General features: G+C 35.8%; 2 protein-coding genes across 2 annotated transcripts in view; both read right to left on the bottom strand.

The window, feature by feature from the left end:
* RARB (retinoic acid receptor beta) overlaps positions 1-13,997 on the bottom strand; it is a 775,222-nt gene that overhangs the window by 722,165 nt on the left and 39,060 nt on the right. The gene's annotated exons all lie outside the window — the stretch shown is intronic.
* LOC117084255 (60S ribosomal protein L17-like) lies at positions 6,002-6,613 on the bottom strand. The gene has a single exon (XM_033212819.1). It carries the CDS (start codon positions 6,592-6,594, stop codon positions 6,040-6,042), a length of 555 nt encoding a protein of 184 aa, XP_033068710.1. The 5' UTR covers positions 6,595-6,613; the 3' UTR covers positions 6,002-6,039.

Here is a 13,997-nt window from a genome sequence, read left to right as displayed (position 1 = left end):
AAAAAAAATGCAGAAAACCATTTGGGGTGGTATAACAGACCAGAATCCATTACAAACTCCCACTGAGAACAACTAAAAATTCTAAAATGCTTTTAAAGATTAAGCCTTGATGAACTGGCAAGAAAGCAAAAAATAGAGGGAAAAAATATATCAAAAACCAGGAATGTAGAGGTAAGGGGAGTTCCTTATCCTGTTTACGTCTTTAAGCATTTACTGAATTAGGTGCTCTTGAGCTTCAGTTTTCAAGGCTTTGTAGGACAGAGGCACAATACAAAACTCAAGAACTTTGCAAGATGGGATTCACACAGGACAAAACTCCCTGAATAAATATTCTCAAAATCTACACCCTTAGTGTAACTGTAAACTAAAAACCCATCTGAGATCTGCAAGAAAATCTACACATCTTGAATCTTGGTGAAAAGTGAAAGACAAAAATCTCTCCACTGAGAATTGGGAAATCCTAGCAGGACCTCACACAGGTTTACAGCATAAGTTAACTTCTGCCAAGGTGATCCTAAATCCCTCAAGTCAAGAATGTAAAGTGATTCGGTTTTTTGTTTAAGAGATCGGGTTCTGGCTATGTTTTCCAGGCTGGTTTCAAACTTCTGGTCTCAAGTGAAACTCCCACTTGGCCTCCCAGAGTACTGGGATTACAGACGTGAGCCACCACACCCAGCTTTAAAGTGATTCTTGATTGTTAATCCTCCCAGGTTAAGGAAAAAAAAAAAAAAAAAAAAGCAGATCCTTTACGGTGGAACTCTGTATTTATTTTGAGATGGAGTCTCGCTCTGTCGCCCAGGCTGGAGCGCAGTGGTGAGATCTCGGCTCACTGCAAGCTCCGCCTCCCGGGTTCAGGCCATTCTCCTGCCTCAGCCTCCCGAGTAGCTGGGAGTACAGGCACCCGCCACCTTTTTCGTATTTTTAGTAGAGACGGGGTTTCACCATGTTAGCCAGGATGATCTTGATCTCCTGACCTTGCGATCCGCCTGCCTCGGCCTCCCAAAGTTCTAGGATTACAGGTGTGAGCCACCGTGCCCGGCCGGAACTCAATTTCTAGCTCAGGACTTAAAGACTACCACAAATGAAATTCCAAGAAAACTAAGTCTACAGTGAGAAAAAAATACATAAAACATAAAAGAAAAGTAGGTGTGAAAGCCAGTTAATATACCAGACTGGCAATGACTTCAGATATTGATATTATTAGATATACAATGTAAGTTTTTTTTAAGAAATAAAAGAAATTTTACAAATGAATAAATGTGAAAAATAATAAAAATGAAACAGTGTCTTCAACCAAGTCTTCATCTATAGGCAGGAGATAGCAAGGTTTTTCTCTGGGCAATCTTACTAGTCCAAAAACAGCCACAAAGATTCTGACACCAGGGGCTCTTCTACAAATGGTACCTGCAAATCACCCTACAGGAGTGGTTCTCAATTGGTTGATTTTTAGACTTCACCTCCGACTCCAAGGTACATTTGGCATATGTGGACATACTTTTGGTTATCACAATTGGGGGATGCTAATGGCATCTAGTGGGTAGAGGCCAAGGATGCTGCTAAAAATCCTACAATGCACACAACAGCCCCTGATAACTCAGAATTAGCTACCCCCAAATGTCAATGCTAATGTTGAGAGTCCTGCTTTAGAGTAATTCTCACCATTGATATGCCCCATCTGCCTTTTCAGAGCCTCCAAGTCAGCTCTTTTGCTTCCCACTCCAAATCATAAGGAGTTAACCAAGGTTTTTGCCAGTATCTGAGGAAAGCATGTAAAACAAAAGAAACAAAAACAAGCAAGAAAAAAAAAAAAAAAAAGACAACATAGCTTGGAAATAAGCCAAGCAGAAAGATGAAAACTTCAAAAACAAAATCCAATTGCGTGCTATATGTGAGACACACCTAAAGTAAAAGAAAGTTTAAAAAATGATGGAAGAAACATACCAGGAAACCACAAACAAAAAAAATGGTTTGGCTATATTAACATAGGCAAGACAGACTTGAGGACAAAAGCTGGACTAGAAGAGTTATGATAAAAGACTATTCATTAAGACAAAACAACAATTTTAAACAAGTATATGGCTAACGACATAGCCTCAAAACACACACTTTGTGCTTTTACTGTTCTCATTTTGGAACTTTGCACATATAGCACTTTTATTATCCCTTTATGTCAATAGGAAACCGAGTTGGTGATTGTCTGTTTTGTCTTTCCAGCTAAATGCATGTCTGTGTTGTGAAAAACACCTAGTGATATATTTTGAAAAACAGGAAAATCTTCCTTAAAAGCCGATTAGAGTGCCCACATGCATGTAGGCATGTGTTAGAGGTCTGTGGACAGGTAGATTTTCCTGCATGGTGACCTGAAGATCACTTCATTAACAAGCCCTCACTTGCCACTACCTGTCGGTCTTTTTCCCTCTGCAGGAGAGGGGCCTCTGATCTTGCTTCTGTGAGGTATGCCAGCCTGCCACTCCTTGTTATCAAAGACCAGTGGAAGATCAGACTTGGAGGTCTCCCTCTTCAGCATGTAGGTTTCCACTAAAACCTCCTGCCCTTAGGCTGGTATTTCAAACCTCAGCTGTACCTGGTGTCTTGGCTGTGGTCTTGTTGGACCATCATCTTTAGAAGTGAACCTTCAGGATTTTGTGTAGGAGGATGAAGTCACGTAACTGTTTCTTTATAGCCTTTCAACAAATTCTCCCATTTGCAGCCATACCTGCACTCTACTTTTAAAGGTTCTGGGGCTTTCTATTCTTAAGTCTTTCTAGAGTTTCAAGAAGATTGATGTGAATTTACCAAAAAAAAAAAAGTAAGGTTGCTTTAAAAAATTACTATCATATAAATTGTGACCAACCAAATATGCAAATATATAAAAACCCTAGAGTTTAATGTATTTATCCTTTTTCAAAACTGTGTTTAAATAGTTAAAAGTGAGATACTACCTATGAATCATTGTGCAGCTAAGAAACGTTCCCAGCTAAGTTGAAATAATCGTTTTCAGAAGATAGATGTATTACTTTAACATTGTGCATCTAATCATTAAACAATCTTCCAACTTGGGACACTGCTGATAAAAATTAGAGAAAATATACATGATAAAACAAATACATTTACATATATTGTCGTTTCAATTTGCACTATTAATTCTGAGTCCTAAGTGTTACTCCAAAATCCTAATAGCACTGGCATTAACAAAATGATTTTTCTTGCTTAGTATTTTATGATAAATCTATTTTGTTTCTGAGTATGTTTATGCCCGGGAAGGACATTACATCCATCAATAATAAATACTTGATAAATGAAATGCCATTGTCTAAACTCCATTTTTCTAATTGGCATCATGTTTCCATATGTAAGAACATTTTGTATTTTGGTATAGCACATGGCAAGTTGTTTGTTTCCCAAAAAGAAAGATTGCCAGCAATTAATATATTGTGGGTCGGCCGGGCGCGGTGGCTCACGCCTGTAATCCCAGCACTTTGGGAGGCAGAGACGGGGGGATCACGAGGTCAGGAGATTGAGACTATCCTGGCTAACACAGTGAAACCCCATCTCTACTAAAAATACAAAAAAATTAGCCGGGCGTAGCGGCGGGCGCCTGTAGTCCCAGCTACTCGGGAGGCTGAGGCAGGAGAATGGCGTAAACCCGGGAGGCGGAGCTTGCAGTGAGCTGAGATCGCGCCACTGCACTCCAGCCTGGGGGCACAGTGAGACTCCGTCTCCAAAAAAAAAAAAATATATATATATATAGTGGGTCCTTGAAGACACATTTATAAAATTGCATTAGAAGATAGACTTTGGTTTATGCTACTTGAGACTGAGAAATATAAGATGTGTAGTTCATAAGATCAAGACATATTTCTAGAGTAGTATGGGTTGAAAAGCTAAAATTAAATGCTTGCTAAGTAATATGTTCACTTGCTCAAACATTTCAGACTTTATAAAAGTTGATTATGCTTTATAGGACTGAGCTACCTGAACGATTCTTTTTCAAGCCATTATTATAACTTATTTTCATTGGATTCCAACCCGTAAAAATATTTGCATTAAATGAGGCAGAGAGCATCTCTTAATTATAGGAAAAAATGTGAATTAACATAGAAGAAATGAGAGAAGCAGAAAATTACCATTAAGCAAATACTTCAGTGATAATTGTCATAGGCAAGATCCACCAATGGATACTAAAATTAGCAGTTGAAAGTTTGAAGAGACGCAGGATATTTGCATAGCCTCAAAGTTTCTTTCCCAAGATATTAATCACAATGAGAAAAAAGTAACTTCAGAGTGGAAAAACCACTAGACACCACCTTAAACAAGTGATGGAAGTTATCAGTAATAAGAGGCATTGACATCATGTATCCTTGATGCACTGAAAGGGGCACATCACTTCTATGGAATTCTAGGCAAAAATGTGTAACCTCAACCCAATCATAAGAAATTATTAGATCCAAATAGAGGGACAGTCTAAAAAACTAGCAGAGGAGTCAAACAAACCAAACAAACCAAAAAGACAACTAGTACTTTTCAAAAGTGTGAAGACTTTGAGGGACAAGGGAGGCATAAAGAATTGTCAAGATAATATAGGAGACTATAAAAACATCACAACTAAATGTAATGTGGGATAATGGATTCTATCCTGAAACAGAGAAAGGAAATTAGTGAAAAAAAAACTGGTAAAATTTAAATAAGGTCTGTAATTTAGTTAATAGTATTATATTAATGTTATTTTCTTGATTTTGATCATTGTATTATGGATATATAAGGTATTAACATGAGGGCAAACTGGGTAAAAATACATGGGAACTCCCTGAAATATCTTTTGTAACGTTCCTGAAAATAGACATTTCACACTAGAACAACATTTTGAAGTTGCAATATATACACAAATAATTGAATAGCTTACATTGGAGTTGCTTACATTAGACAAGGCAGTACCATTAGCATTTTTAGTGCATTAATTTATTCAATTCTCATAATAAACCTATGAGTAGGTGCTATAATTTCTCCCATCGTACAGACAAAATAATTGAGGCTAAAGTGCATAAGGAAATTGCCCAAGCTCACATATTTGCCAAGCAATCTTAAAAAAAAAAAAAAAAAATTGAGTCCGGAGCCAGAATGTTAAATTACTGTACAGATCACATTAGATAATTTATAGATGGTCTAAGCCAGGCTTACAAATTGCTGGAGTATTTGAGCCTAAACACAGCAGAGGTTTCCTAGATATAGTATCAACTAGGGCAACCAATAGTTGGTTCACTAAAAATATGCAAAAGAATATACTTCAAGAAGAAGAAAAATGATTCCAAAAGGAAGTTTAAAATGAAAAAAGGACTTGTATGTAAATCTTTTTTTTAAATCATGAATAATGTTAAAATGTGAGATTAGAAAAAGATAGCACCCAAATCTTGTATAATAGAAGCATATAAATTTGCAAGAGATTTACCCCCATTAATGCATTCTAAGGTTTACATATTGTTTGAGAGGAGGTAACGATGTTAATAAGCATAAGATTTTGATGTGTTAGGCATAATTGTCTATTTCTAAGGGAACAGTTAAAAGGAGGGAAATGAGTCTATAACTTTTAGTGTAGTACAGTAAAAAAATGCAATGAGAAAATAACTTTAATAGCCAAACAGAAGGCAAAAACTGAAAATATACAAAAAGATCAAGACAAATATAAAATATAAATACAATTTAAAATTGTGGTAACTGCCATCAACATAAATGAACCACATTAAGCAAAAGTAAAGACTGCCATAATAAATAAAAACCAGTTACATGACATTTACTCAAAAAAAAAAAAAAAAAAACCCCATGTAAAGGGGCAAAATGAAATTGGAAGTAGAAAAAGACATGAGTCAAAATGTAATCAAAATGATCTATAAAGCTATATTAATTAGACTTGATGATAATAAGCATGGCTAGCAATAAAGAGAATCACAGCAACATGTTGAGAGTTACTTCACCAGGAAGATAAAACCAACTATACGTAAACTTCTTTTTTTCCTTTAAATTACATTTATTTTAATGCTGAATTTACTCCCGTGCCATAAGTTTTTGTTTCTTCAGTTTCTTCTGGGATATCTTTTTCTTCTGGGCAACCTCCTCTTCTGGTTTAGGAACAATCTGTTCCTTTTCAGTAACGATCATCTCAATGTGGCAGGGAGAGCTCATGTATGGGTTAATCCGACCATGAGCTCTGTAGGTCTGTCGGCGCATCTTAGGTGCTTTGTTCACTTGGATATGCTCGATGACCAGAGAATCTACATCTAAACCCTTAAGTTCAGCATTACTCTCTGTGTTTTTAAGCATGTGCAGCAAAAATTCAGCACTCTTTTTGGGCCATCGACCTTGTGTCCAGCCCCACTGCTTGGCCTGGGCACACCTGCCAACTCCACCATTGTAACGTCGGAATGGTACGCACTGTTTCTGTAAAGTGACATCTTTCAGATACTTCGTGGCTTTTCGAATATGCATACCCTTGATGGCCTGGGCAGTTTCATGAGTGTTCTTAAAGTGAACACGAAGATTGGAACCTCTTGATTTGCATGATTTCGTGGGGTTCTCCGGATCAAGTGAATAGTGAACCATTTTCACAGATTACCTCAGGCCGCTTAGGGAAAGAACTATACGTAAACTTATCTGTATCTGTTAACCTGGATTTGAAATATCTGAAGGACATTATAATGCAATTATATGGGGGAAAAAATCATCATCCTGGAAGATTCTAACAAATCTTAGTAATCAATAAATCAGCAGATATAAAGAATCACTAATGGAGAACACAATTAATAGGGTTTATTTAATGAACATTCTTAGCATGAAACAGTATACCTTTCACACAAATACAGAAAATAATAAAATTGAACTGCATGCTGGGCCATAAAGCAAGTCTCAACCAATTTCAAAGAATCAGTAGTACCATATTGTTCTATTCTATGATGAAAGTAGTCATCCCTTTATATTCATGGGGTATTGGTTCCAGGACCCTCCGATACCAAAATTTATGAATGCTCAAGTTCCTATGGAGTAGTATTTGCATATAACCTATACACATCTTCTCGTATATTTCAAATCATTTCTAGATTACTTATAATACCTAACACAATGTAAATACTATGTGAATACTTGTTATACTGTATTTTTATTGTTCTTTTGTTGCATTGCTATTTTTAATTTTTCCCCTGAACATTTTTGATCAGTGGTTGGCTGAATCTATGGATGCAAAACCTGTGAGTATGGAGGGCTGACTGTACAATTTAGTTAAGCATCAATAAAATTTTTTAAACTACACTTAGAAATGTAAAAAGACCCCTTACCAAATTGTCAAAAGTAGCTATCAAAGATATAAAAATATTCAAAGATAAACAAATGATAATATTTGGACAAATATGTAGGATGAAGTCCAGTTACTTGTTTGGGGAAAATTTATAGCTGTAAATTATATGTGTATCTAGAAAAAAAAGGAAGGCTGATAAATAACAATTTATCCAGAAAACATAAACCCAAATAATAAAAAAGTACTAAATAAAAATATGGACAGGAATTGATGAATTAAAAAAAAAACACTGTAGAGAGAACCAACAACCTATTTGGTCCCCTGAGAAGACTAAAAAAGAAAAACACAGTAAAATCTCTGTCAAAAATAAGAAAAAAGAATGGAATAATATATTAACGTTTAGGATAAAAGACAACTGATAAGAAGTGTAGAGATTTAAAAAGATAATTATAACAATTTAAATATAAATCAAACTGACTCAAGAAGAATAAATTCCTAAATGGTCCTACAACCATTAATGAAGTTAAACAAAGTCTTAAAACCATTGATGAAGTTGAAGAAAAAGTATGTTCACAAAGAAAATTCTAGGCCTAGATGGTTTTATAAGCATTCATTGACATAATAAGAGATAATTCTAATCTTACAAAATAAGCATAATAAATCAAATGTAGAATAAGTTTCAATTAACATAGGGCATGAGCCAAATCTAGTTTGTCATCTGTTTTCATAAACTTTTATTGGAATATAGCCCCAGTTTTTTAAAAAAGTATTGTCTGTGCTATAACTGCTTTTATGCTAGAATAGCTGAGCTGAATAGCTGTAAAAGAGGATGTATGGTCCACAAAGTTGAAAATTCTGTTTGGTCTTTAGAAAAAGTTTGGTGATTCCCGATACAGGACGTTAGAAAATAACTGGTGTGAAAACAGAACAGTAAGTGAGAGTTCAAGTGCATGGATGAGTAAGGGATGTGCATGCATGAGAAATTTATACTATTACATAGGGTAGAGAAGTCTATACAGAGAAGGTACCATAGTTCAGATGTTTGTCCTCTGCAAATATTATGTTGAAATGTGATCCCCAATGTTAGAGTTGGGGCCTGGTGGTAGAAGTTTGGGTCATGGGTCCCTCATGAATGGCTTGGTGCCCTCGCTGTGGTAATGAGGGAGTTCTCACTTTATCTGTTCATGCGAGAGCTGGTTGTTTAATGGAGACTGGCACCTCCTCCTCCCTCTCTTGCTGGTTCTTTCAGCCATGTGTCAGAACGGCTCCCCCTTCACCTTCCACCATGGTTGGAAGCTTCCTGAGGTTCTCACCTAAAGCAGATGCTGGCATTGTGCTTCTTGTACCGTCTGGAGAACTGTAAGCCAAAATAAACATCTTTTCTTTATAAATTTCCCAGTCTTAGTTAATCCTTTATAGCTAAGTAAAATGGAATAATATAGAAGGTGAGATTTGTGTCAAGACTTGATGGAAATGGGGAGATTAGGAAAGTGGATTAGGTAAGAGCATTCCAGATGGAAGAGCTGAAACAAAGGCAGCAAGGCAGAAGTCTGCCTTCTATCCTCAAGACATAGCCATGAGGCAGTGAGGCTGCCACAGTGTGCAAGGGGGATAATGGTAATGGTGGAGGAAATCAGGAAGGGGGTATATTGGATGGAAGGGGTGGAAGTTGAAGTTCCTTGTAGGCCACTCTAAGGATTCTCACTTTAAGTCTAAGTGAAATGGGGAATCATTCCAGGACTTTAAGAAGTGTCATGACCTAACTTACTCTCTAAAAGAAACACTAAAGGATTATGTTGAAAATAGTTTGCAGAGGGGTAAGGGAACAAAGCAGGGCCCTTTTCAAAGGCAAGAAATGACAGTGGATCAGACCAGGGTGATGGTAGGGGAAGTGGTGAGAAGGGATGAGATTCCACATCTATTATGAAAGAAGAGCTAATAGGATTTCCTAAATGATTACTAGTGAGGCAATAAAGAAAAAGGAGTATAGAATAATTCCAAGGTTTTGTTCTGATTGGTTTAAGGAATAAAGACACCAATAACAGAAACGGAGAAGCCATACATGGTGCAGGTCTGGGGGGTGCTGGGAAGAGAGATAAGGAGTTTAGTTTTAGACTTGTTAAATTTGAGATATGTACTAGGCATTCAACTAGAGATACTAAGTAGTAGCTGGATATCCAATCTGGTGTTTGGGAGAGGACACGGAACGCAAGACAAACTTAGAAGATGTTAGCATAAAAGCCAAGGACGTAAATGTTGATAAACGAGCAAAGCCCAAGAACTGAGCCCTGGGACATTCAATCATACAGGGTTTGGGGGAAGAACTAGAGGGGTGCGTGAAAAGGAGCAATCACTGAGAAGAGGAAATGCAGGACGTGGTAGTGAGGGAAGACCCTAAAAGCTAAAAGAAAAGTGTTTCAAGAAGGACTAAGGAACTTTGTCAGAGGTTGATAGCTAAAATAGGATGAACAGTGAGAATTGACCATTTGATTGACCATCAAGAGATTTTAAAACTACGTTGTCTCAATATATATTCTTTAAAAAGCATTAACGTTAACAACTAAAATAAAAATTCTCTGAAAATTAGGCATACAAGTGAATTTCCTTAACCTAATAAGGGGTTACTATATAAAAAAACTTCAAACTTGCTGGTTAAAAATTCTCTTAAAAATTAGAAAGAAGACAAGGTTAGTTATCAACATAAGTTCTATTAAAAAGTGACTAACAATTAAAACTGAACTCATGGAATTAAAACAACTGAATTCATGAAGATAGAGTACAATGATGGTTACCCAGAGGGTGGGAAAGGGAGTATGGAGGTTGAAAAATATAGTTAGGTAGAATAAGATCTAGTATTTAAAAGCACGACAGGGTTACTATAGACAACAATAACGTACTATATATTTTAAGATAACTAAAATAAGGAAATTAGAATGTTCTTTACAAAAGAGTTGACAAACGCTTGAGGTGACGGATCTCCCGATTACCCCAATGTGATTATTATACATTGTATCCCTATATAACAACATCGCATGCATCCTGTAAATATATATACCTATTATGTACACAGATTTTAAGTGTACTAGAGTTCTTAATCAGCGCAGTAAGAAGTACTCATCCATACCTCCGTCAAACACATACACGCAGGGCAAAATGAAAGAGAACAAGAATCACAGATAATGATCCCCAAAATGCTACAATCAAATGATTAACATAGTTTCTAAACTTTCTGGATATAAAATTTAATTCTATAAATAGAAGGCTTAACCTGTCAAAAACCAAGACTTAGTATAAAGAAATATTAATTAAACAAAGTAGTGTTAATATAAATTTATAAACAATAAAACATAACTAAGAGACCAGAAAAATACATATAGAAATTTGACTTACGACAGAAACACTATTAGTGAGATAAGTTTGGACTATAAAATAGCGTTGGTACAATTAATTTCCCTATTACGGAAAAACAGAATCCCTACCTTCACATCAGTTACAGACATCAATTCCAAATGAATTATGTGAAAGATTTAAAGATGTTCATAGGAAAATAATACTTTTATTTTCAAGAGATCGGTCATCAAGGAAAATAAATTAGAATGCAACAACATGAATAAACTGCATTCATCAAAAGACACCATAAAGATAGTTGGAAGACATGCTTCAAACTGGGAGAAGATATTTGCAACACAAGTAATTAACAAAGATCAGTCAAGATCAGTCTCTAGGATATACAAAGAACTTTTAGAAATCAAGAGAAAAATATCACAGGTGTTTCATGGAAAAATACAGCATCAATGTTCACTGAACATGAAGTGATACACAACCTCATTAGTAAATGCCAACTAAAACTGAAATGAGATTTTGCATACTAAGTACAGGAAAATGAAGTTTCACATTATAAAAGGCTGATGAACATAAAACAACTGGAATACTCATATTCTATTGTTTCCACTTGCACACAAATAACAGAATGATAAACAAGGGAATGATTAACACAAAATTCAAGAGTGTTGATAAAATTCTGTTAGGAAGAGAGACAGGATAAACGGAAATACAAGTATGTTCACTGCTTATTTATAAAACGCAAAAAATTTAAAAATATTTTAATTCTAACAAGAGAATATGCTACATCTGTATGATGAAGTATTATGTAGATATTTAAACATCACAATTCCAAAGAATAGTGACAAGAAAACTATTTATAGAACTGTCCATTTACAATATGATTCTAATTGGGGGAGGGAATAATTCATATGTATGTGCATTTTGTAAAAACTAGTTTTGTGAAGGGATTCATTTTCTCCTTTAGAGTTTTACTCTATTTTTTATATTTCCCACATCAAGCTTGTTATAATTAATCGAAAGAAAATAAGCATTTTCTAAAAAATCAGGAAGCATAATTTGATTTGTCTTAATTTTATATTCATGTGAAAACCATAAATTCTACACTCTAGAAATATGCTGATTGTACTTCCTTTAAAATCTTTTTCTAATACATGGAAATATTATACACAAATACCTAATTTGACCAAATTTGTAAACCAACTTAAGACACATTATGAAAAATCTCACACATGAAGACTTAAGTTTCAATTAGTGATTTAAATTGTACATTCTGTATAAGACATTTAAAATAACATCATACATAAATGAATAAGACTATACGTTATTAAGAATTATTCTGAGTTTCCTGGATGAGAGACAGATAACTTGAAGAGTGTTGATGAAAAGAATCAAACTCTAAAATATTTGAAGAGATTTATTCTGAGCCACAGGAGTCACCAAAGGCCTTTGACACGGCCCTCAGAAGATCCTGAGAACATGTGCCCAAGGTGGTCAGGGTACAGCTTAGTTTTATACATTTTAGGGAAACATGAGAATCAATGAAACAATGAAATTTTATACAATTTAGGGAAACATAAATCAAATACATAGAGAGTGTACATTGGCTTGGCCCAGAAAGGCAGGACATCTGGAAGTGGCAGGGTGGGGCTTCCAGGTCATAGGTAGACAAAGATTTTCTATTAGCAATTGATTCACAAAGTTATTGTCTATGACTTAGGAGTGTCTGGGTTAAGATAAGGGGTTGTGGAAACTAAGGTTTTATCATGCAAGTCAAGCCTCCAGGTATCAGGCTTCAGAGAGAATAGATTGTAAATATTTATTATACTTAGAGTCTGTTCTACCGAGTAATTCCAAAAGGGAAGAGGGTATAATGAGGCATGTCCAACCCCACCCACCTTCCCATCATGGCCTGAATTATATTTTTCAGGTTAACTTTGGGATGCCCTTGGCCAAGAGGAGGAGTCCATTCAGATGGTTGAGGGGCCTTAACTTTTTTTTTTTTTTTTTTGGTTTACAAGAGTATTGAGTTCTTGCTTCACAAAAATAGGAGTGGAAAGTAGCCACAACAGAATATATAAAGTATTTTGAAAAGAATTCACTTTTTAAAAGCCTTATAAATGGATTAAATACTAAATAAGTTTGGCATCATTTGTACAGATGTGTTTCTGACGTGTCTTCTATTTTGTTGTCTATTAATTATTTTGATCTCTGAAACCTAGATTTTCTATATCCAGACAATACCATCTGGACAGATTTTAAAACAGGCTAACACCCACATGTAACACATGTATTTGATACTGTTTTATTGAACCTACATTAAAAAGATTGAAGTGTAAGTGCTAACACAGCCCCAGGAAAATTATTGTAATTTCACAGATAGTTCTTACAACTCAGATATCAAGCCCCATTTTCTCTGCAACCCATCCAGAGATATGGAATTGCATTTTCCTTAGTAAGGATGAATCATCTCCAACCCTAATCACTTCAATATGGGCATCTGTTATCTCAGTGAGCACTTTTATCTCAATGGGCAATCATTTGACACTCGACTTGGAAATCTGCCTATGGTTGACTTGAACTCAATGACAGTCAATGAAAATTTCCCAAGTATCTACATTTCCTTTTGTTGTTTTTGTGGGCTTAAGAAAATTTCTAAATTTGATTTTTCAACTTAATGGACCACTAAAAATCTGGCAGGATCTGAAGAATAAGAGGATAGAGGCATGAGCAAATATATGCAAAAATGACCCTGAGGTCTCCTTCTGAGTTGCTTCAACACTGAGCACACTCTCCACTTCTGCCAGGAAAGGGGCCTGCACCCAAAGTTTGCTTCCCATGAGACCAAAGGCTCCCTCCCCTACAGAAGGGTAAGTAATCTCCACTGGGCCGTAAGGTTTCCAGGTGCTAGGCAGCAGGACTTCTGAGACAACTATATGAACAGTCACTACTTCAAAATCTAGTCCATTTGGTGCCAAGCTGGCCTGACTTGTTTTCCTCTACGAAGTTTCCTCCCTCAAGCTTTTCCTAGAAAAGTCAGGCTGCCTTTGCAAAAATTATTAACAGTGAGAAAATTATGGCAGTGAAAGATCTCATTTAACCAACTCCCATCTTGACTTTAGCCTTCAAACTGCCCTTTTGTATTCCTGGGCTTTGCCAAATGAACTTTGGGAGATAGTTTATAGTTTTTAATGATAACAGCCCCTCCCCAAAACTCAACCACCTTTGTAAGGCTAATGAGAGCCACCAGGCTAGGATGAATTCTGCTAAGGTGTAGACATAAACAATTGCCATCCATAATTCCAGAGATCACAAAATATAAACTTCCCCAATTACTCCCACGGATCACATCACTACTGTAGAACCTAAGATT

Source organism: Trachypithecus francoisi, unplaced genomic scaffold, assembly GCF_009764315.1.
Source record: "Trachypithecus francoisi isolate TF-2019V2 unplaced genomic scaffold, Tfra_2.0 Lachesis_group0, whole genome shotgun sequence".
Classification (NCBI taxonomy): Eukaryota; Metazoa; Chordata; class Mammalia; order Primates; family Cercopithecidae; genus Trachypithecus; species Trachypithecus francoisi.
This window is presented reverse-complemented; position numbering and strand designations above follow the sequence as displayed.